This window comes from Cetorhinus maximus, chromosome 13, assembly GCF_964194155.1.
Source record: "Cetorhinus maximus chromosome 13, sCetMax3.hap1.1, whole genome shotgun sequence".
NCBI lineage: Eukaryota > Metazoa > Chordata > Chondrichthyes > Lamniformes > Cetorhinidae > Cetorhinus > Cetorhinus maximus.
Window position 1 is genome coordinate 28,274,704 of NC_135891.1, and position 25,841 is coordinate 28,300,544.

Consider the following 25,841-nt stretch of genomic DNA (forward strand, 5'->3'; position numbering starts at 1 on the left):
CCTCCCTTTAGTATGCTTCTTCTTCCTAGGGATGAATTTTTGCTGTGTCTACCAAATTACTCCCAGAAACTCCTGCCATTGCTGTTCCACTGTCTTTCCTGCTAGGCTCATCTCCCAGTCAATTCTGACCAGCTCCTCCCTCATGCCTCTGTAGTTGCCTTTATTCAACTGTAATACCGTTACATCTGGTTCCAGCTTTTTCCTCTCAAATTGCAGGGTAAATTCTATCATATTATGGTCACTTTCTCCTGAGGGTTCCTTCACCTTAAGCTCCCTTATCAAATCTGTCTCATTACACATCACTAAATCTAGAATTGCATATATATTTTAACCTATATAAATTAATAAAATGTTTCATTTAGTTTAATGTAAAACCTCGAAAATTGGTGGTCTGATTCCTGAATTTAGAGCTGCATCTCAAACATTCGACTTAGAAATATAGGTTATGACAATTGTTTGAAGTTTCCCTCTGGGATTTTAAAAAATAACTTGGCTTTACCATCTACTCGGTCATAACACATGTGCATTAAAATAAGCTACAGTTTCTCATTAAATGCATTACTGTTGTCTGATTCAAGCTGAAAGATGATGAATTCATATACTCATCAGATTTAAACAAATGAGATAAGCTTAATTGATGTGATGATATGTATGCTTGTAACGATGAGCTATTAACTAATGGCATTGTAAAATTAAGACCAAGCCCAGAAATCATAACACTCAGTATGTTTTATGACGTTCTGTTATTCACTATATTAACAGAGGCATGAACTCATCTCTTAAAAAGGACTAATTCCTGTGTTGAAACAGAAAACTAAAGGAATGCCACCTGATTGCAATAGGATCATCTGTTCATTTAGCCAACCGTAATTTCTAGTTTCAAAGTTCTTTCAAATGCAATTTCTGATTTAATTTTGTTTTAATGGTGTATTGTTATTTTAAAATAAATGTAACTCTTTTGAGTCAACCAAATAATTAAAATAAATGTAGGTACATTTACTTAACATCAGTCTTTTAAAAAGCATACTGTTAATAGGATCCAAGCCAATTGGTGAAGCCGAAACCAAGACACAGAGCTTTTCTTTTTTGAGAGAATTTATTGATCTGTTCAGACTCACAGCTCTCCTCCCACACAATCCAGTGCCCCAGCTAGCCTCTGTTTTTATGTGCTCAAAGACAATTAATGTGCATCTTACCCGTTTCTCTTAACCTTAACAATATAATTGACATGACATTAACAAACCTTAACAATATAATTGACAAGAGATCAATAGATACTTAATGAGAACAACAGATTACAGAATCTATGCTATGGTGATACGGACAGGGTGTTCATCATGATACATCGGATGGTGCATGGCCTGTGGAAGGAGTGACATTGATACTGAATAGCTTTTCCTTGTTCCATTCCATGTTGATGAACTCGCAAGCAAGCTATCAAAACCTTCTTTATGACTGAAGTAACTTGTGCACATTAATTCAGTGTTGATTTTTTTTTTAATGCTTTCTTAAGATGTGAACATCTCTGGCAAGACCTGCATTTATTGCCCATCCCTAACTGCCCTTGAGAAGGTGGTAGTGCACCACGGTGCTGCTAGGGAGGGAGTTCCAGGATTTTGTCCAAGCAACAGTAAAAGAGCAGCGATATAGTTCCAAGTCAGGGTGGTGTGTGACTTGGAGGGGAAGTTGCAGGTACTGGTGTTCCCATGCATCTGCTGCCCTTGTCCTTCTAGGTGGTACAGGTCACAGATTTGGAAGGTGCTGTTGAAGGAGCCTTGGAGAATTGCTGCAGGGCATCTTGTAAATGGTTTACACTGCTGCCAATGTGCGGCCATGGTGAAGGACGTGAATGTTAAAGGTGGTGGATAGGGTGCCACTCAAGTGGACTGCTTTGTCCTGGATGGCGTTGAGCTTCATTAAGTGTTGCAAGAGCTGTATTCATCCAGGCAAGTGGGGAGTATTCCATCACACACCTGACTTGTGCCTTGTAGTTGGTGGACAGGCTTTGGGAAGTCAGGAGGCGAGTTACTTTCCGCAGAATTCCCAGCCTCTGAGCTGCTTTTGTAGCCACAGTATTTATTTGACTGGTCCAGTTCAGTTTCTGGTCAATGATACCCCCAGGATGTCGACGCTGGAGGATTCAGTAATGGTAATGCTGTTGAATGTTAAGGACAGATGGTTAGATTCTATCTTGTTGGAGCTGATTATTGCCTGTTGTGGTGGAAATGTGACTTGGTACATCAGCTCAAGCCTGAATGTTGTCCAAATCTTGATGCATGTGGGCATAGACTGCTTTTGTATCTGAGGACTTGTGAATGGTACTGAACACTGTCCAATCATGAGCAAGCATCCCCACTTCTGACCTTATGTTGGAAAGAAGGTCATTGATGAAGCAGCTGCAGATGGTTGGCCCTAGGACACTACCCTGAGGAACTCCTGCAACGATGTCCTGGGGCTGAGATGATCGGTCTCCAGCAATCACAACCATCTTCCTTTGTGATAGATATAGCTCCAACCAGTGGAACGTTTTCCCCTAATTCCGGCTGACTTAAATTTTGTCATGTTTCCTTGAGGCCACACTTGATCAAATGCCGCCTTGATCTCAAGTGCAGTCACTCTCACTTCATCCCTAGAATTAAGCTCTTTTGTCCATGTTTGAAACAAGGCTGTAATGAAGTCAGGAGCTGAGCGTCCCTGGCAGAACCTAAATTGAGCACCGGTGAGCAGGTTGTTGCTAAGTAAGTGCCTCTTGATTACACTGCCAACGACGCCTTCAAAAACTTTGCTGATGGTCGAGAGTAGACTGATGGGACAGAAATTGGTCAGATTGGATTTGTCCTGCTTTTGGTGGGCAGGACATACCTGGGCAATTTTCCACATTATTGGGTTGATGCCTGTGTTATAGCTGTCCTGGAACAGCTTGGCTAAGTGCGCAGAGAATGATTCAGGAGCACCTGCGACATCTCAGGTCCACTGACTGCCACATGCCGCATCCATGTGGCAGGCTGGATACGATTAGACAGAAGCTGGACAACTCCGCCAGGGGGTTGCATGAACAACTCTATTGCTTCCTGAGAGCAAGGTGCAGATGCCCAAAGGACTAGGGTGCCCCTCAAATGCAGAGTCCATCTCTTCCTCCTTAGTCTCGCCCTCAGCCATCCTTCAGGCATGCTTCAAACTGCTCAATTGTCATTTTCTGCAAATAGTTTGAATTATTTTTATATTGTTCTTGTTTTTTTACTGTTATAAAAAGTTGTTTGGAAATTCTTGCTGTTTTAAAATTGTTTAATATTTGAACAAATTTACATTTGAAGCATTCCAGGAATTATTTTGCACTCTTTGTAAAACTAGCCATTACTTTTCAATTGACTACCTCAATACTGCTGCTGCTTAGTTCGCAAATGGTGATATAGGCATATTCATTGCAGAATAGTTATTACTACTGTTAGCATTTCCAACTAAAGCCTTCCACAGAAAATGTATTAAATATTTATTTTGTTAAAATACATGCTACTTCTTGTTACTTTTTCCTGATGAGAGTTCATGGCTGTCTTGTTCTCATTTGCTTTTACACTGATGTTGGTTAGTTGTTACCTTGAATAAAAGTTCAATTGTTTATTGTTTTGGTCTTGCCTGTCCTTTTATTGTGTTCACAACACATGATTCCACAGAGAAAGTGTTGCAGCCTTCCTGCTCCATTCTGCAGGTGGAAATCGGAGCGGAGGACCGGGGTGAGGCTCTGGGGAGTTTGTGTTGTCCAAATTCTTCATCCACCAGCTGCTGTCTAGCTGCTGCCTCCTCTAGGAAGCCACATTGTTAGTGATGTGGAATGGTGTCACCAATCATATCCCAGGATTCACTCACCTCCTTATCTCTTACTGCTGAATATGTCCAGGGCATTAGCGTGGCAAAGGATAAAGGCATGGTGAGTGTTTCCCCAACATCCTGCTTTTACACCAGGATCCTCAATTGGGCAACATAGGTAATCAGCACAAGATTAGACTTCCAAAAGTGAGAATATTTTTTTAAAATTTGAGGATAATTTCTAGTCTGCAGGGGTGAGACTCTATTGCTTTAAAGGCACCTTTGTTGACTTCCCAGGATGAGAGTCAGGTGAAAGCCATAAATCACATCAGTACCAGGTGACCAATCCCAATGCCATTTCCAGTCTTGAGTAACTGTGGCTTGATTAATAGTAAATAAATTATATAAATTAAGCAAATTGTCAATCTCCATTGACGGCCATGAAGGGTTGAGCGACAAGAACAAAATATTGTCAGCTTTGAGCCTTTTAATAGAACAATGCAAATGTTCCAGCTAGTAACAGCACAACACACTTATGCTGCAACTTTCACATACTAATAATGGTTAATGCCTAATTACTATAGCATGAGTTTCCAGCAAATTCAGGCCCAGCATTTAAAACAGGAATCGATACAAAAGCAATAAATACATTGATATTCCACCAAGGTATATAAAGTCCCTTCTTCCTCCAGAGTGATAATCTAAACTTACCTTGCTTCACAATTCTGTATCGTTTCCAATTTGATATCGTAAGAAATTCTTCGATTTCGATCATCATCATCTCTCCTAACAAGAAGACTGGAAGTTAGTATGATATTTAGTAAAAAATGCCCATCAACACGAAGGTAGAACCTGACAAAGATGATTCACTTCCAATATGTTGCGTGTTTGTTGGGCTGGTTATATTGCAATTTAGGATTTAATACATGTTTGTGTCCCCACCAAAACAGAATCTAAAGTTACATCTGTTTCACAAATGTAAATGTAAATAAGAGGTCATTTCTATTTCCATAGAAACTTACATTTCTTCCATCAGAGCATTTAGTTGTTACTTCAATGAATTTAAAATTTGTGCCTTCAAGAAAACAGTTGCACAACCATTCAGGCATTCATCATTCTTTTGTGAAGGAATGTTTCCTAACATTAGCCCCAAACCTGCTTTTTTTGTTGTGGTTTCTAGTTCACATGCTAAAGCAAGAAAGAAAACACACTTGGGAAGCTCACCAATTAGGAGGCAAGAAAGTGAGTGCTGCTGTAGGTTCTTAAGGACCTGCAGTGGCTTAGAGGAGAGATTTTGTTTTAGCAAAAGAGAAGCAGTGGCTACAGGCAGAGGTCTGAATTTCAACAGAGTGCCAAGGCTAGCCATGGAGCTAGTGGATCAAGTGAAAAACAGAAAGGAGTTTCTCTTCTTCAATGACAGCAGATGGATACTATAGCAAATTGGTAAAAGAATATGGTGAGAGCAAATCATCCATTCCTTTGTTACCTCTAGACTTGACTTTTAAAAATGTACCTCTGACCAGCCTCTCACATTCTACCCTTCATAAATTTGAGGTCATCCAAAACTGCTACCATGTCCTAACTCACCAAGTCCCATTCAATAATCACACCTGTGCTCGCTGAGCTACATTGGCTCCCAGTTAAGCAATGCCTTGATTTTAAATTTCTCATCCTTGTATTAAATTCCCTCCATGCTCTCACCCCTCCCTATCTCTGTAACCTCCTTTAGCTCTACAATGCTCCAAGATATCTGCACTCCTCCAATGCTGGCCTTTTAGGCATCTCCAATTTTGATCACTCCACTATTGATGTTTGTGCATTCAGCTGGCAAGGCCCTAAGCTCTGGAATTCCTTCCCCAAACCTATTTGCCTCTCTTCCATTTATTCCTCCTTTAAACGTTCCTAAACCTAGCTCGCTGACCAAGTTTTTGGACATCTGCCCTAATATCTCCTTAAGTGGTCAACATTTGTTTGATAGCGCTCCTGTGATGCACTGTGGGCATTTTACCATATTAAAAGCGCTATATAAATACAAGTTGTTGTTATAGTAGATTATAGGTGGAATCGTCCCAGGTTTGCACTAAGTACTGTAGCCGATGGCCGCAATGGTGGCTTTTCACGCCGCATCACCCCAATCCTGCCTCATTAATCGTGCATTTCCGGGAAACACATCATTTCGCTGGTGAACAGCTTCCGATTCACCCGTCACACTGTCATCTTGCCACTTCCTCACGCCAGGCGCCATATTTAAACCACAGCCACGCGCATGCCCCTCAGTGCTTCCAGCCCAGGACTGTGGCACAGAGGGCGTGGCCCTGAAAGGCAAGAAGACTGAAGCCCCTCAATTCAGTGGCGTGTCCCTGTAATGCCTTTTGGATGCTGTGGTGGTCTGCCATAATGTCCTCTACCCCCACTTTGGGCAAAGGCCAGTAAGCAAGGTGACAAATCCAGCATGGGAGGTGGTGGCAGCAGTGATCAGTGCCAACACCCTGCAAAAGAGCACAGTCATGCGGTGCCAAAAGAGGGTGAATGATGATCTCAGTTCTGCCAGGGTAAGTCACTCTCAGCTCGCACACTCACAAACCCATGACACATCCATAGGGATCTCACACCTCAAGACACAACACCAGTAACTCTTATAAACACACTCACATCTCCATCAGGCTCATATCCTCTTGTGCTTGAGTCCTTATCTCGTCCATGGCTCCGCTCACCACTAAAACATTCCATGCAGTGCCATGTGTCCTGCTCACACTCTCTCCATCTGTTTCCTTGTAAGAGAAGCTGGCTCACAACAGCAGGGAGGATCCCAGACTGGGCGTGGATTGGCCCACATTAGGCCCCTCGCTCATTTTGAGGAGCCTGCGTTGATTGGTGAGGACGTGGACTGTGCCTGGTGAGGTCGGCAGCGAACACCCACATGAGAATCCTGCCCCACATCATCCATCTCTCAACATAACTGTGAGGGCTCTCTCTCCTGCTTTTGACTCTGCTGCCATGCACTAATTACCTCTACCTTAGATCAGAGGGACCGACACCCTCAGCCAGCCAGTCCCTCAACTCCATCCAGGTCCTCACCTCCAGCCAAGAGGACTCCTCCTCCATTGAAGAGCTGGAAATAAGCAGCCTGGAAGATCTGTAACAGTGTTTACCCACACCCTCCACCAGCGCAGAGACACACACCTCAGTGGGACCTAGACCTAGAGCAGGCTCAGGTTCACAATCTGGTGGTCACCACAAGGACATGTGTCCGCAACAGGAAGAAGCTCCCCGGCACTTGGAAGACTGCTGGGAAGAGGCATCTGTGAGGTCCGAGTCAGATGACGTGGAGAGTCAACAGAAGGTGTGGGAACATCATGCAGAGCTGTTGGAAGCCCTCAACAAAGTGGAATGCGAGTTGGAGTAATGTTCTTTGATGAAGTGGTGTCCACATGTGTGCACATGGAGGTCTCCATGGGGAGGATGGCGGATGCCATGGAGACCCTCGTCCAGCAGAATGCGGAGATGCGTGCAGATCTGTACTCCATTGTGGTAGCCATGAGTGACTTCCTCCAGTGGCAACGCGACAAGGAAACGGTGCACCTCAATGTCTCTCCAAGTGCTCCTTCCCCTCAAGGAGTCAGGCCGGGATCCTCAGGCACTCAAAGGGGGAGCGGCAGCTGGACATCCCTGAGTCATCCACTCAGGAATCTCAGGGGCTGTCCTCTCTCTCCAAGTCTCCTTTGCCTCTGACTCCCCCCCCACCCCCACCTTAACCTTGCTCTCTGTCACTGCAGAGGAAGCGTCGAGCCCACAGGAGGACAGCCAAAGCAAGCTGCAGCCCCCAAGGCCTCAGCACTCCAGAGGACCCATGGCAAAATCATCAGAGGCAACAGGGCTAACCACTGCACAGGCTGTCTATACACCTGCTGCAGGTGTGAGGGCAGGACCTAGAAGTGTTAGGCCTAGAAAAGTTAAGGAATCCTGATCACAACTGGCTGCACGGGTGAACACATTTTGTCACTTTATAATCTGAGAATATATTCACTTTCACTGTGTTTCAGCTTCATTTACAGGCTTTGTGAGTCCACCCACTGCAGCCAGCCCACAAGTGATTCTGGAGTGTTTTTCAGTCCATTGTGGGGTCTTACTTGGAGCTGGTGTACTTGGTCACCGCCTTTGTCCCTTCTGACACGGCGTGCTTGGCCAATTCCTTGGGCAGCAGCAGGTGCACGGCGGTCTGGATCTCCCGGGAGCTGATGGTGCTGCGCTTGTTGTAATGGGCCAGGTGGGAAGCCTCACCCACGATGCGCTCAAAAATATCATTCACAAACAAGTTTATGATGCTCATGGCCTTGGAGGAGATGCCGGTGTTGGGGTGAACCTGCTTTGTAGATATAGGTGGAGTAACTCTCCTTCCTCGACCTTCGCCACTTCTTGGCTCCCTTCTTGGGAGCTGGTTTCTTCTCATCAACCATCTTCAAGTTGGAGGGAGAAGTGTGTGTATGACAGGGCCTTTCAGAGCCTCGTGCAAGTACTCTCCCATGCACGTGGACACTTCCTCAATCACACTCATCTCAATGTCCTGAGCATTTTCAATGCTACCTGCTGGGCTTCTCTTTCAGTTGCCCATCTGAGCTAACCTGCATCTCCGCCCACCCACAGATCGCACTCCCAAGCAGCACCTGTGCCCGCCCAACACGTGTTTCCTTTCACTTTCGGTTTGAGAAGAATAGTGCAAGTAACGTTTGTCTTTATCCCCCCTCTTCCTTTCCCCTCCCCCAGTAAGCCATGTTGTTTCCCCCATCACTGTCGACCTCCTCACCATCACCTACCAGCCAGAACCATTTCCTTTCGGGGATGTCCAAGTGAATGTGCATGTTCCTGACCTTCTCAAAAATCTCACCTCCATTCACATTGACCTCCCCGACCTCCTCCTTCCCACTCCCAGAGTCCAAGTCCCCACCAACCATGCTCACCATCCCTTCCACTGATACCGTTGGACCCTCACCCTCTCACCCCACTGGCTCACTCTGTCCTCTCTCATTCTCACCATTCCTTCCTACCACAGCCACACTCATTTCGCTCCCCAGGAGGTAGTCATCGACTCCACAGACACCTCCCTGGAACATTCACCTGGACATGCACCCCGCCTTACTCCTTCCTCTCCCTGGACTCCTTCCTCCCCCAGAATCCTTCCCTCCTTGGCACTCCTTTCCCCCTCCTTACTCCTCCCTCCACCCTTGCTCCTTCCTTACTCCTTGCCCCCTCCTTACTTCTTACTTCTTCCTCCTCCTGGACACCTTTCCCCCTCCGGATTCCTTCCTCCCCCTAGACTCCTTCCCCCCTCCTGGTCTCCTTCCTCCCCCCGAAGTCCTGCCCCCCTCTGAACTCCCTCCACCTGAAGTCCTTTCCCCCCTGAATTCCTTCCCTTACACCTTCCTCCCCCCTTACACCTACCTCCCCACTTGTCATATTCTCCCCGTAACACTCTCCTCCCCTGTAGTCCGTCCCTCCCCCCAACCTCACACCCCCTGCTGACACCTTCATTTCCCCCCCAACCTCACCCCCCAACACCTTTGTTTCCCCTCCCACTGATACCTATGGTACCCCCCCCCTGCCAAACTCATCCCCCTGGACACACCTTCCTCTCCCAGTCTAACCTACACCTCTTTCTCCACCCCCTCGATGACCATTCATTGCAGACCATGGCCAAGACGCTGAAATCTGAAAGCAGACCCTCCACGGTGACCTTCCACCTTCCATCAGCTACTTCGCAGCGGAGCCATGTCCATCAGAATCCATCCAGCATGCGATGGACATGTTCCTCCAATGTCCAATACCTGTAGGGCTCCAGCATCTTCTGCTTCTCAGATGTCCACAATGTGAGCAAGGCCCTGATGGTAAGTCCCGACTTCTGCACACTTGTCAAGATGTGTCCTGTACCGGCGTGTTTTCCCACCGAAGTGGGCAGTAAATTTGACGTGGGGGGATGATTCTGGCGAGCTGGGCTTCTAATGATATGCAGACATGTTGCAATGAAGTTCCCGACGTGCAGCTGTGGGAAACGCATTGACAGGCAGAGCAGATAATTGCAAACTTGTTTCACGTTGGCGTGAAACCGATTTTTGGCCTTCCCGCCATATCGTCCACTCATGCCCACCATGACGCCCAATTTCAGCGGGCACTGAAAATTCCACCTAATGTAACTAATTGAAATGGCATTAAAACACATTGTAGTTAATAGCAAATGTAACCAACTCTTGAAAATGTTTCATTGCCATTTACTTTAATGATCAAAATTGTTTCTATTTCTAATTTGTATATCAACAAGAAGTTTAACATTGAAACAATACTAACTATGAGAAATGGCTCTATAACCCACACAGCACTCACATGACATGTGGTATAACTCCAATTTTACTTCCAATAGAGTTACCAGAAGTGGTGTGACACCACCTTGTGGAGATTATTTTACAATGCTTCCTCTTCACAGTTTACAGTATATACCAGTTTCTAACCAGTACAAAGTGAACTTACTGAACAAGATTAGACAATTATTGCCAGTTAAGTTTAATAAAAACATTTTTTATACAGTGCTTTTAAACATAGCAAGGAGTTTCACAGAATTAATTTTAACATCATGCATAAATTGGAACAAGAGTTGGGGTGGTCACTGAAGGCAAAGTAAACAGGCATGTTTTTGACGAAGAGATAAAACCAGTCAAGGCAAGAAGATATGGAGAGAAAATTTACAGGCGCTATACAAATTTAATATCTATTTAAAGTAATAAGAGGAGAATATTGATGTAAATACAATGCACCTTAATATGACCATGAATTGCATTAATCTATAAAAATAGAAGTAGGATGATACCTTGGACCGCGGGGCATATTGTAGAGGAATTGGCATCTAACCACCCCCACCAGGGGGGAGCGGAGATTTTGGGTTCCTAGTGGAGAATCCCGTGGCCCTGCCTACCCTGTGAGCAGAATCATCCCAGATTTGTGCTAAGTGCGGTAGCGTCGGTTTACCCGCCATCCGCGATGGTAGGTTTTCACGCCATATTGTCCCAAATGTGCCACATTATTTATGCATTTCCGGGAAACATGGTGGGCGAGCTCCAAATCGCCTGCCACGCCATCACCTTGCCGCTTCATCACGCCAGGCACCACATTTAAAGTGCAGCTGTGCTCAGTGCTTCCAGCCTAGGACTGCAGCAAAAAAGACATGGCACCAAAAGGCAAAAAGACTGCAGTCCTTGTGCACCCTTTGGACACCATGGAGGCCCGCTGTGATGTCCTCTACCCCAGCTTTGCCCGCAGGATGGGCAGAAAGGTTACCATTGCAGCTTGGTAGGCGATGGCAGTGGTGATCAGTGCCAGTGCTGCACAGAAGAGGTTGGCCATCCAATGCAGATAGAGAATGAATGATCCCATCTGTGCAGCCAGGGTATGGCAACCATCTCATCTCTCTAAATTCACACACTCAAGCCCATCACACATTCACTGGCATCTCACTCACTGCCCGTTCAAGGGACATCACCACCCATTCTCACATACAAACCCTCATATCTCCATCTGGCCTCATCTCCTCCGGAGGCTTCCTCCTCTGGCATCACTATCTTGAGGCCACTTACACAGATCAACATGTGCCCTCACATACACCCTGGGATACCCTCCTTTCTCAGTACAGCCCTTGTCCCGCAGCCTCTTGCTTGAGGCCACTTCTCCCCCTTCCCCAAGCAAACATGAGCCCTGCAGCCATTGAAAAGCCACCCACATATGGCTGATCAGGTAGGTAGAGACCTGCCCATGAATCCCCCTAAAAGTGATACGGTGCTGTCTGTGAAGCCTGGCGCTGATGACTGCGAGTGCTGACAGCAGCAAGTAGGCAAACAAACCTTGAAGTTCCAAGCAAAGTGCAGCCCACCAAGTGCAATTGTGAAACACGTCGGCGTGTTTTCCTGCCGAAGTGGATGGACGACCAAGCAGGAGGGGGTGATTCCTGCGGGCAGGCCTAATAATGATGTGCTGATGTATTACAATGAGGTTCCTGACGTCCGATGGTGGAGAATGCGGCCCACCACTGGCTGAGTAGACGATCGTGAACTGGTTTCACGCTGTTGTGAAACCAATCGCGCCATATTGTCCGCTCACGCCACCAAACATGTCCGACGTCAGTAGGCACAGAAAATCCTGGCCTGTGTCTCCACTGACACCGTAACGCAGACATGCTTTCACCAATCTTAATCATATATTCCAAGAAATAATGCGATGAATTTGTCATAAAACCTGACTTTCTTTCATGTTTCATTTGTTATTTTTCTTTATGTTTCATTTGTTTCATGTAACTTGTCTTCTGAGACACTACACATTATTACATTGTAAGCAAAAGCGACAAGCAGCACGCAAAGCCAGGAAAGATGAAGAGGCAAGAAGACAAAAAGTTGACATAAAGTGATAGGCAGCAAGTAGAGAAAGAGATGAAGATGCTAGAGCAAGAAGGCAATAAGTTGACAGAGGGACAGAATGCAAGAAGAATCAGTACTGCAATTAAGAGACCAAAACTCTTTAAAGAAGCTTCCACTTACAATCCTTAGCATAATTGAGCCAAGGCTAGAATATGATTCTAGCTGTAGATCAGAGGCATGTGAATATTGTGATGCAAAAAAGTGGAAAAAAGAGCCACCTTAATGTGTTGTGCAAATGGTAAAGTATGATTGCCACTGTTCATTGAGCCACCTGACCCACTGAATGTTCCTCTTGTGGGAATAAGATCAGCGAGAAACCTCTTGGCTCAAGAAAGAAGAGCTTCTATTGTGGCCTATCATGAAATATTTAATGTTTTTAACAAACACTGAAAATACAGATGGTGACACTGAAAATGTAGAGAGTGATACTACAGATGTTGCATTTGATACTGCTGTTGTAATACTCAGTGCATTAACAAACATTGAGGAAATAAGTGTAGATGTAGATTTTGATCCTTAGGATTTTGAAGATTGACACTAAGGATATAGAGAATGATTATTAGAAATCGTATAGTAAAAATTATAAATCTAATTAAACTAGAGTCAAGCCAAGGAAAGTAAAGCAAATAAAAGTAAATTCATTGTGAAAAATATTTCTTGTCAAATAATTTTTGGAGTATAATAATTTTGTGTGAATTTAGGCATTTGTGTTTCAAATTTGTGGGACTAAAATTGTTAATTAAAATAATTGTGTGAAGTAAGGTGATTAAGTGAATTGTTGAATGAAATCTGTTGAATATAAGAAATGTTTCAAATAAATTACTTTATAGAAACATTTTATGGTCCGATTTTCAGCTTTAATAGCCACCTCATTCAGTCCACATGCCCACAGGATGAACATCACAGCTTATTACTTCATAAAAACATTTTCTTCATCTTATTTCTTTTAACTTTCATCCCTTTATCTCCTGGACATAGAACGGATAGCCCAACCTGATAATAATAACTTAGAAATCTTAAAATTTATAGATACAAAAATAGCACACTTATGGGAGATGGTGCCAGAGTGAAGATGTCACTGGACTAGTAATTCAGATGCCCTGGCTAATGCTCTGGGGAACACAGGTTCAAATTCCACCACAGCAGCTGGTGGAATTTAAATTCAACTACTTAATAAATAAAAAAAACTGGAACTGAAAGCTAGCCTCAGTAATGGTGACCACGAAACTATCATCAAGTTTTGTAAAAGCCCATCTGGTTCATTACTGTCCTTTAGGGAAGGAAACCTGTCGGCCTCACTTGGTCTGGCATACATTTGACTCCAGACCCCAGCAATGTGGTTGACTCTTAACTGTCCTCTGAAATGGCCTAGCAAGCCACTCAGTTCAAGGGCAATTAGGGATGGGCAACAAATGCTGGTCTTGCCAGCAATGCTCACAGCCCATGAAAGAAAAAAAAATGATAAATGTTAATAAGAATGAAGCAAATAAGGAAGAACCAACAGATATATCAAGCCATTGAAAACTATATTACAAATGGAATGATGGCTAAAGGAAGTTGCATCACTGACATCACCCCTGTTTTGATGAACTTGCTGTTATGTTATATACCAAACTCATGTACAACAGGACTTTAAGGAATAATGCAAATAATTGGCCCCTCATAAAAAGTTTTATTACATTTAATATAGAAAGAGGTTCTGGAAAGTATGGGACCTATGGAAGTTAAATTGAGATGCAGACTAGTTAGTACATCGCGTGGTAAGCAGACACCACGGGCAGAATTCTACGGTCCCGTTGCAGGGGGTACAGGGCTGTAAAATGCGACAAGCTGTTCAAACGTCCATTGACTTCGGCAGGACCGTAAAATCCCACTGGTGTCAAATTCCACCCCTTGTGGGTGGTGGCTGGGCGCAATTTTCAACTCCTGACTGCCCAATTCTAACCTGAGAAATGATCAGCCAGCAATTGTAAACCAGGGGGTGGAGGCGGGTGGCGGAGAGGGTGGGGGAGTGGGTGGTGATGGTGGGGAGGTGGCTCACCTACTCCTCTGATCTTGGGGAGCCTTTAGTTCCTCTTTGCTTTCTCCATGGCAATGCCTTGAGCAATCAGAATCAACTTGCCAACCAATCAGCATCCTTTTGTCCTGTAGTATAAATTGTTGTGATCACTTGAAATTTGCCATTCTCGCATTTGTCCTGATGAGTGCAGGCTAAAAAGCTTTGGCAACATGTCTCACTTTTCAGCAAGATTTAAGAGTGATCTCTATTGTGACCAATTCAGGCTGCCTAAAAAATATCTGGAGAAACTCTCAATTTTTTGGTGGGTTTAGCAAGAGCTGGAGCGTTCCTCCTGATACCCCTTCCCCCTGATATCCCAAGCTAAATCTGTCAGTGACCTGGCCAGATGATTTCCCACTGCCCCTGAATTGAAAAGTAGGGAAGTTATGCTAACCTGTAGTTATGCTAACCTGTATCAAACCTTAGAGCACTGCATGCAGTTCTGGTTACCATGTCATAAAAAGGAAATAGATGCACTGGAGACGGTGCTGAAAAGATTTACAAGGATGATACCAGAAATGTGTAGGTGTACCCATCAGGAAAGGATTTAGGTGCTGGGTCTCACTTCTCTTCAAAAGAGAAAGCTGAAAGGTGACCTAAAAGAGGTCTTTAAAATTATGAAAGGTTTTCATAGAGTGGGTACAGATGGAATGTTTCCTCTTGTGGGGAACAACATAACTAGAGGCCATGAATATAAGTTAGTCACCAAGAAATCCAATTCGGAACTTGGAAGAAACTTCTTCACCCAAAGAGCGGTAAGAATGTGGAACGCGTTATCACAGGGGGTGGTTGAAGTGAATAGTATAAATTGCACTTAAGGGGCAAATAGACAAGCATATGAGGGAAAAGGGAATAGATGGTCGAGATGAGAAAAGATGGGAGGAGGCTTGAGCAGAACATAAAGACCAGGATGAACTGCTGAGTGGCCTGTTTCTGTGCCATATTACACAATGTAATCCTACACAGAAGCAATGAGCAGTATTGCACAGTGACTTTTGGAAACTGGGGACTCCATTAGCATGGCGACTACTGAAGTGAAGATATATTCCATTCATTTGTCACTACGGGGCCTGGCAGCTCGGCATGGAGCATATCCAAGGCATCCTGACTCAACTGGTATCTCTCTGCAGGTCTTCCTTGGAACACATCATTTCGGAGGGTTTCGACTGCCCAACCCTCCCTTGAGGTAGAAATTAGTGGGATAAAAAAATGAAAATTGGCATAAAGGCCCTTTAAGTGCCATCAGTTCAAAAGAAAAGTAAAACGCTACACAGGAAAATCTGTCGGCTTTTTAAAGGCCTGCCTTCTAGCAGGTCTGCTGGAGGCTTCCTTCCCATCAGGATTCTATGGGTGTGCTATGGACTCAGTGTGCTGCACATCTGCGGATTGGAAAATGGCATGATACCCTTTATCTGGTTTTACATAGGCTATTGAAGCTGCCATCTGTTTTAGCCAGAAGCCACCTGGATGAAACTTTCAATTGTAGCAGGGTACATAATGGGGTCTAATTAGCCAGCTGCTCGTTAAACACCCCATTCAATTTTCCATCCAATTGACTTCAGTGGAAAATTGGGGACTGTGAATAATGGGCGGCTCATCCCCTACTTACACTCCCATCAAAGTTGAAACTTTCATCCTCTGTGTCATTAAAATACTGCACCCTCGCCCCAGAAATTTGGACAGTGCCAGAAACAGGCAGCAAGTGGGCAAGGTTAAATCTCCCTTTATTTTTCATCCACCTTTATCAGACGCATTTAGGACGGCGAAGAAATTTTTTAAAAGTTCATTCATTGGATGAAGGCGTCTCTGGCTGGGCCAGCATTTATTGCCCATCCCTAGTTCCCTTCAGAAGGTGGTGGTGAGCTGCCTTCTTGAACCGCTGCAGTCCATGTGGTGTAGGTACACCCACAGTACTGTTAGGAAGGGAGTTCCAGGGTTTTGACCCAGTGACAGTGAAGGAACTGCGATATATTTCCAAGTCAGGGTGATGAGTGACTTGGAGGGGAACTTCCAGGTGGTGGTGTTCCCATCTATCTGCTGCCCTTTTCCTTCTAGATGATAGTGGTCACGGGTTTGGAAGGTATTGTCGAAAGAGCCTTGGTGAATTCCTGCAGTGTATCTTGTAGATGGTACACACTGCTGCTACAGTGCATCAGTGGTGGAGGTAGTGAATGTTTGTGGGTGTGGTGCCAATCAAGCGGGCTGCTTTGTCCTGAACAGTGTCAAGCTTCTTGAGTGTTATGGGAGCTGGACTCACCCAGGCAAGTGGGGAGTATTCCATCACACTCCTGACTTGTGCCTGTGTGGACAGGCTTTGGGGAGTCAGGAGGTGAGTTACTTGTTGCAGGATTCCTAACCTCTGACTTGCCCTTGTAGCCACAGTAATTATGTGGCTAGTCCAGTTCAGTTTCTGGTCAATGGTAACCCCCAGGATGTTGATAGTTGGGGATTCAATGATAGTAATGCCACTGAACATCAAGGGCAGATGGCTGGATTCACTCTTGTTGGAGATGGTCATTGCCTGACATTTGTGTGGTGCGAATGTTACTTGCCTTTTGTCAGCCCAAGCCTGGATAATGTCCAGGTCTTGCTGCATTTGGACATGGACTGCTTCAGTATCTGAGGAGTCGAATGGTGCTGAACATTGTGCAATCATCAGTGAAAATCCCCACTTCTGACCTTATGATGGAAGGAAGGTCATTGATGAAGCAGCTGAAGATGGTTGGGCTGAGGATACTATCCTGAAGAACTCCTGCAGTGATGTCCTGGAACTGAGATAACTGACCTCCAACAACCACAACCATCTTCCTTTGTGCTAGGTATGACTCCAACCAATGGAGAGTTTTCCCCCTGATTCCCATTGACTCCAGTTTTGCTAGGGCTCCTTGATGCCACACTGTCAAATGTGGCTTTGATGTCAAGGGCAGTCACTCTCACCACACCTCGGGAGTTCAGCTCTTTTGTCCATGTTTGAAGCAAGGCTGCAATGAGGTCAGGAGCTGAGTGGCCCTGGCGGAACCCAAACTGAGTGTCAGTGAGCAGGTTATTGCTAAGCAAGTGCCGCTTGATAGCACTGTTGATGACCCCTTCCATTACTTTACTGATGATGGAGAGTAGATTGATGGGGCTGTAATTGGCCAGGTTGGATTTTTCCTGCTTTTTGTGTACAGGGCATACCTCGGCAATTTTCCACATACCCAGGTAGATGCCAGTGTTGTAGCTATATTGGAACAGCTTGGCTAGGGGCGCAGCAAGTTCTGAAGCACAAGTCTTCAGTACTATTGCCGGAGTGTTGTCGGGGTCCATCCAGTGCCTTCAGCCGTTTCTTGATATCACGTGGAGTGATTTGAATTGGCTGAAGACTGGCATCTGTGATGCTGGGGACCTCCGAAGGAGGCCGAGATGGATCATCCACTCGGCACTTCTGGTTGAAGATTGTAGCGAATCTTATCTTTTGCACTGATGTGCTGGGCTCCTCCATCATTGAGGATGGGGATATTTGTGGAGCCTCCTCCTCCAGTGAGTTGTTTAATTGTCCACCACCATTCACGACTGGATGTGGCAGGACTGCCGAGCTTAGATCTGATCTGTTGGTTGTGGGATCGCTTAGCTCCATCTATCACTTGCTGCTTATGCTGTTTGGCATGCAAGTACACCTGTGTTATAGCCTCACCAGGTTGGACACCTCATTTTTAGGTATGCCTGGTGCTGTTCCTAGCATACCCTCCTGCAATCTTCATTGAACCAGGGTTGATCCCCTGGCTTGATGGTAATGGTAGAATGGGAGATATGCTGTGCCATGAGGTTACAGATTGTGTTTGAGTACAAATCTGCTGCTGCTGATGGCCCTCAGCGCCTCATGGATGCCCAGTTTTGAGTTGCTAGATCGGTTCGAAATCTATCCCATTTAGCATGGCGGTAGTGCCACACAACACGATGGAGGGTATCCTAATGTGAGGACTTCTTCTCCACAAGGACCATGCGGTGGTCAGTCCTACTGGTACTGCCATGAACAGATGCATCTGTGGCAGGCAGGTGGTGAGGATGAGGTCAAGTATGTTTTTCCCTCTTGTTGGTTCCCTCACCACCTGCCGCAGACCCAGTCTAGCAGCTATGTCATTTAGGACTTGACCAGCTCAGTCGGTAGTGGTGCTACTGAGTCACTCTTGGTGATGGACATTGAAGTCTCCCACCCACAGGACATTCTGTGCCCTTGCCACCCTCAGAGCTTCCTCCAAGTGGTGTTCAACATGGAGGATTACTGATTCATCAGCTGAGGTAGGGCGGTAGGTGGTAATCAGCAGGAGGTTTCCTTGCCCGCGTTTGACCTGATGCCATGGGATCCAGAGTTGATGTTGAGCACTCTCAGGGCAACCCCCTCCTGACTGTATACAACTGTGCCACCACCTCTGCTGGGTCTGTCCTGCTGACCCAGGGATGGTGATGGTGGTGTCTGTGGCATTATCTGTAAGGTATGATTCTGTGAGGATGACTACGTCAGGCTGTTGCTTGACTAGTCTGTAAGGCAGCTCTCCCAATTTTAGCACTAGCCCCCAGATGTTGGGGAGGAGGACTTTGCAGGGTTGAGATTGCCATTGTCATTTCTGGTGCCTAGGTCGATGACAGGTCCTCCATCCGGCTTCATTCTTTATTTTGTGACTTTGTCGCTGTTTGTTACAACTGATTGGGCCATTTGTTAGGACATTTCAGAGGGTCTGGAGTCACATGTAGGACATTAGTGAACCAGATGGGTTTTTACAACAATCGACAATGGTTCCATGATCATCGTTAGACTTTTAATTCCAGATATTTATTGAGTTCAATATCATAGATTCGAACCAGAGTCCCCAGAGCATTACCCTAGGTCTCTGGATTACTAAACAAAAACACAATTACCTGGAAAAACTCAGCAGGTCTGCCAGCATCGGCGGAGAAGAAAAGAGTTGATGTTTCGAGTCCTCATGACCCTTCAACAGAACTGAGTAAAGTTAGGAGAGGGGTGAAATATAAGCTGATTTAAGGTGGGGGGGCACCCCCCCCCCCCCCCCCCCCCCCCCCGCCCCCACCCCCCACCCCCCACCCCCCACCCCACCTTAAATCAGCTTATATTTCACCCCTCTCCTAACTTTACTCAGTTCTATTGAAGGGTCATGAGGACTTGAAACATCAACTCTTTTCTTCTCTGCCGATGCTGCCAGACCTGCTGAGTTTTTCCAGATAATTCTGTTTTTGTTTTGGATTTCCAGCATCTGCAGTAGGTTTTTGTTTTTATCTCTGGATTACTAGTCCAGTGACAATACCACTACGCCATTCCCTCCCCTGATCTGTTTATCATTGGAAAAATCTGTTTATTATTGGAATTACTATGACCAATATCATAGTAAACCGGTAGTGTAATTTAAAACTATCGTGAGAGGGAGTTAAAAAGACAATATTACGTTACTGAGAGTTACTTCATATGCACAAACCATCTTTATCTTATGACATGACAACAGTGTCTACCCTTCAAAAGTACTTCCTTGGCTGTAAAGCGATTTGAGCCATCTTTAGTCAGACAAGATGCTATAGGAATCATAGAAATCACAGAATAATCACACCACAGAAGGAGGCCATTTGGTCCATTCTGTCTGTGCCAGCTCTCTAAAAGAGCAATTCATCTAGTGCCATTCCCCTTAAATCCTTTTCAGATAATAATCAAAATCACCCTTGTATTCGAAATATTTAATATCCAGTCCTTCCCTTCTTTAAGCCAGGTCTCCATTATAGCTAAAGGTTTGTTTGTTCCTTCTTTTGCTTAAAAGCTTGATTTTCACTGGGTAATTCCCACCTTCCTACCATCTTGCTCAGAAATCATTCCATATTTTTGCATAGTAACTATTTTCCTGTTTAATGATATGATTAAAGTTTATAATTAAATTGACTAGTGGTTACAAATAATTTTTCAAATGTGTTTTTATGAAAATATTTCACTGTTTGTGCTAAAGATTAATATTTTCAGGAAATTTGTTTGCAAATAGAGCAGTACTGGTGGTGATCATTGTGACATTGGTCTTGTGACACCAATTCCCCAATTATGAGTCATACATCCAGGAATGAGTGTTGCAAGATTGATGTCGCCATGCTAGTGCCATTCAAGAAAAGTTTGCAGCAAATGTGATTTTCAGTAATGAATACTTGCATGAATCTGCCAGAGAAATGTTAGACAAATGTTTAATTACACTGTGGTTTACAATAGAGTAAATAACAATTCAATGGCTGAGGGAATAAGCAACATTGGGCAATGCTCCAAAATGCTTTTACTGCTATTATGTCTGACATAGGTTCTGTTAACCAACGAGTATTTTAGATGACTAATATGTGTTCTATATTATAACAATGTTAACAGGATAAACCAGTGAATCATTATTTCTGCTGGCTGAAAGTGACATAACCTTAGGATCAACGCTAGAAGATTAAAGGGTGAAGTTTCAAGAATTTTATTTCAGACAAAGAGAAGAATATTCCCGTTGGCAAGAGGGGGCAGGGCCCACTCGCCGATGCGTAAAATGACGCGCAGTGATGTTGGGCGGGTGTCCCGATGTCACCACATGTCATTTAGATTGTCAGTTCGGCGGGCGCGCAGCCACGTCAGCTGCTATTAAGGCCATTAACTAAGTAATTAAAGTTGTTGAGAATGCCGCCCATCCAACCTTAAGGTTGGCGGGCAGGCAAAGAGCCCAGACGGCCTTCGCATTTTTCATGAAACCTCATCCACAGGCGGGATGAGGTTTCATGAAGGGTTTATTAATTAAATAAAAATTGTTGAAAAAATTAATGGACATGCCCCAGCTCATGTGACAGTTTCACATAAGGGGACATGTCCTTAAAATTTTTTTTCACCTTTATTAAATTTTCCAGAACTTAAACTAATTTCCCTGAGGCACCTCCGTGCCTCAGGGAGATTTCTGCGCTCGTTCATGCGCATGCGCGAAAGAGCACAGGCCGTGACTCAGGGAATCCCCCCGCCCGCACAGGGAGCGCACAGCCTTAACTGGCCCACCCATGGAAAATGGCAGCGTGCATCCGATCAGGGGCGCCGGTCGGGTTTGCGCTCGCTCCTGCCCGCCCCCAACGGGGGGAAAATTCAGCCCAAAGTGTTATTAAAATATGGAATACATTATCACAAGTGGTTACTGAAGTGAATCAAAAACTACATTTAAGAAAGAATTATATAACCAGTTTATAGACACTATTAAACTGTTCATGAAAAGCAACGAAATGGGATTAGAATCGATTGCTGTAATGTGCAGGTAATGTTGGAACAAGAACGAGGGAGCAAATGGTTTCTTTCTGCGCTAAAGTAACTAGTGCAGTCAGGATTAACTAATCTTTGCAGGAAGATTCAGTCCGCTCATGAGGAATAGTTTCCCTCACCCTATAACTCTTAAGTAGTCAGTTCTTAACCAGATCACCACGGCCACCTATGTAGAAAATTTCAGAAACAAATGATTCTTCCCTCCCACCTCATTTTATGAGCATAGTTAATATTTTTTACATGAGCTTTGCTTACCCATCTCCCATTGTTGACGCTTACATTGAAAATGAATGGATTTAGCTCATGTCAGAAAATCGATTTGAGGTAGTTAGTGGTACTGCTGTTTTTGGACAGTGTTCAAAAAGGTAATAATCTCCGGATTACTGCCTGTGCCAGGAGCTAATTGGCACAGGGTCAATAAGATTAAAGAGGAAAATGCGTGGCTCAAAGATTGGTGTGGGAGAAATGGGTTCGAATTCATGGGACATTGGCACCAATACTGGGGAAAGAGGGAGCTATTACATTTGGATGGGCTCCACTTGAATCATGCTGGGACCAGTGTCCTGGCGAATCGAATATCTACAGTTGTAGATAGGGTTTTAAACTAAATAGTGGAGGGGAGGGTTCAGTTGCATGGAAATATAAAAAAATCAAAGTTTAAGGAGAGGGTAAGAGTGCAGGTTAGTGACGAGGCTGACCAAAAAGTGAAAGGAAGGGACAGAGTGTGTGAACGCCATATAGCACCAAAGAATCATATAAGAGTAGGGAAAATTGACAATAGGGCAAACTTAAAGGCTTGTATCTGAATGCACGTAGCATTCGGAATAAAACTAATGAGTTAACAGCGCAAATTGAGATAAATAGGTATAATTTGGTGGCGATTACTGAGACGTGGTTACAGGGAGAACAGGTTTGGGAGTTGAATATCCAAGGGTACTCTGTTTTGGAAGGATAGGCAGGAAGGAAAAGAAGGTGGTGTAGCTTTGTTTGTAAAGGAAGAGATCAGTGCTATAGTGAGGAGTGATGCAGGCACTGGAGAGCAAGACATAGAGTCAGTCTGGGTAGAAATAAGAAATAGCAAGGGAAAGAAGTCCCTGGTGGGAGCAATCTATAGGTCCCCAAACATTAGTTCAGGAAAAGGGCACAGTATAAACCAGGAAATACTGGGAGCATGTAAGAAAGGCATGGCAATAATCATGGGTGATTTTAATTTGCATATAGTCTGGACTAATCAAATTGGCAAGGGTAGCCTCGAGGGAGAGTTCATAGAGTGTATTAGAGATTGTTTCTTGGAGCAATATGTTGTGGAACCAACCAGGGAGCAGGCTATTCTGGATTTGGTTTTGTGTAATGAGATGGGATTAATTAATGATCTCATAGTAAAGGATCCTCTAGGGAAGAGTGATCATAGCATGCTAGAATTCCAAGTTCAGTTTGAAAGCGAGAAATTTGAGTCCCACACTAGTGTTCTGGAGTTAAACAAAGGTAACTACATAGGCATGAGGGCAAATTTGGCCCTAGTGGTCTGGGCAGGAAGACTACAAGTTAGGACAGTTGATGAACAGTGGCAGATATTTACGGAGCTATTCAATTTCTCCCAAGTAAGATATATTCCAAAGAGGAAGAAAGATGTTAAGAGGGGGAAAAAGCATCCATGGCTAAGCAAGAAAATTACTGATAACATAAAGGCAAAAACTAAGGCATACCAAATTACAAAGGTCAGTGGCATGTTGGAAGATTGGGAAACTTTTAAAGATCAACAAAGAGTTACTAAAAAAATAATAAAAAGAGCAAAGGTAAGTTATGAAAGAAAACTAGCGCAAAATGTAAAAATTGATAACAAAAACTTCTACAAGTATATAAAAGGAGAGTAGTGAAAGTGAATGTTGGTCCCTTGGAGGATGAGACTGAGGAGTTAATAGTGGGGAACGCAGAAATGGCAGAGACGCTTAATCAATATTTTGCCTCAGTTTTCACGGTGAAGGACATTAGTACCACCCCAATAGTAACAGGTAGTGCAGAGGGTATAGAGAAGGAGGAACTTAGAACAATCACCATCACTAGAGAAAAAGTACTGAGCAAACTATTGGGATTAAAGGGTGACAAGTCCCCAGGATCTGATGGCCTACATCCCAGAGTCTTGATGGAAGTGGCAGCGGAGATAGTGGATGCATTAGCTATAATATTCCAAAGTTCCCTGGATTCTGGGAAGGTTCCAGGGGATTGGAAAAATGCCAATATAACACCCTTATTCAAAAAGTGGGGGAGGCAGAAACTATAGGCCAGTTAGTTTCATATCCGTCATTGGGAAATTGTTGGAATCCATTATCAAGGAAGTAGTAATGGGGCATTTGGAAAGTCAAAATGCAATCCAACAGAGTCAGCATAGTTTTATGAAGAGTAAATCGTGTTTGACTAATTTGCTAGAGTTCTTTGAAGATGTGACAAGCAAAGTGGATAATGGGGACCCTGTAGATGTCGTATGTCTGGACTTCCAGAAGGCCTTTAATAAAGTGCCGCACAAAAGATTAATACACAAGATAAGATCACATGGAGTTAGGGGTAATATATTAGCTTGGATAGAGGATTGGCTAAGCAATAGAAAGTAGATAAATGGGTCTTTTTCTGGATGGCAAGCTGTAACTACTGGGGCGCCACAGGGTTCAGTCCTTGGGCCCCAACTATTTACAATCTATATTAATGACTTGGATTCAGGGATAGAAGGTACTATAGCTAAATTTGCAGATGATACCAAAATAGGTGGGAAAGTAAGTTACAATGAAGAAATAAGAAATTTACAAATGGATATGGACAGGTTAGGTGAATGGGCCAAAATTTGGTAGATGGCGTTTAATGTGGATAAGTGTGAGGTTATCCATTTTGGTCGGAAGAATAAAAATAATAATGTTATTATTTAAATGGAGAGAAACTTCAAAATGCTTCAGTGCAGAGGGATCTGGGTGTCCTCGTGCATGAATCGCTGAAAGCTAGTATGCAGGTACAGCAGATAATAAGGAAAGCAAATGTAATTTTGACATTTATTGCTAAAGGAATACAGTATAAAAATAGGGAATTGTTGTTGCAACTGTATAAGGCATTGGTGAGACCGCACCTGAAGTACTGTGCACAGTGTTGGTCCCCTTACTTGAGGAAGGATGTATTTGAGGCAGTTCAGAGGAGGTTCACTAGATTGATTCCAGAGATGCAGGGCTTGTCTTATGAGGAGAGGTTGAGCAATTTAGACCTTTACTCACTAGAGTTTAGAAGGATGAGAGGAGATCTAATTGAGGTATATAAGATGCTAAAGGGGATAGACAAAGTAGACGTGGAGTGGATGTTCCCCCTTGTGGGGCATTCTAGAACAAGAGGCCATAGTTTTAGGGTAAGGGGTGGTAGATTTAAATGAGAGATGAGGAGGAATTACTTTTCTCAAAGGGTCATGAATCTGTGGAATTCACTACCTCAGAGTGCAGTGGATGCCGGGACGCTGAATAAATTTAAGGAGGAGATAGACAGATTTTTAATTATTAAAACGGTTGAAAGGTTATGGGGAGAGGGCGGGAAATTGGAGTTGAGGCCGAAATGAGATCAGCCATGATCGTATGGAATAGCGGGGCAGGCTCGAGGGGCTGAATTGCCTACTAGTTCTCATGTTCTTATGTTCTTATCAGAAATACTGCAAACTTTTTTTTCTTTATTCTTTCACGGGATGTGAGCATTTCTGGCAAGGCCAGCATTTGTTGCCAATCCCTAATTGCCCTTGAACTGAGTGGGTTGCTAGGCCATTTCAGAGGGCAGTTAAGGGTCAACCATAGTGCTGTGGGTCTGGAGTCACATGTAGGCCAGATCAGGTAGGGATGGAGCAGGCAGTCCCATCCTTCAGGACATTAGTGAACCAGGTGCGTTTTTACAGAAATCAATGACTGTCACGGTCACTAGGACTGAGACCAGCTTTATTTCCCAGGTTAATTAATTGAATTCTTCCACCAGCTGCTGTGGTGGGACTTAAACCCATATCCCCAAAGCATTAACCTGGGCCTTCAGATTGCTAGTCCAGTGACATTGCTACCACACCACCATCTCCCCCTGAGGGGTATTTCTTGAGTAAATGTAAGAAGTAATTTTCCCCCGGTTCCATGACGGGAACGGGCAGTTGGCAGCTTAAAATTGTTGCGAAGTACTTATCACTTCATTTGCACCAGCCACTATTTTAACCTTACAGCTCTTTTAG

The 25,841-nt window shown here is 44.3% G+C and overlaps 1 protein-coding gene across 2 annotated transcripts in view; it reads right to left on the reverse strand.

The window, feature by feature from the left end:
• The window catches only part of rgs19 (regulator of G protein signaling 19), a 142,989-nt gene that overhangs the window by 14,053 nt on the left and 103,095 nt on the right, over positions 1-25,841 (reverse strand). For both annotated transcript variants that reach the window (XM_078555164.1, XM_078555163.1), the window contains exon 3: positions 4,516-4,590. In XM_078555164.1, the coding sequence (XP_078411290.1) occupies positions 4,516-4,590 (75 nt within the window). The remainder of the gene's footprint in view (positions 1-4,515; positions 4,591-25,841) is intronic.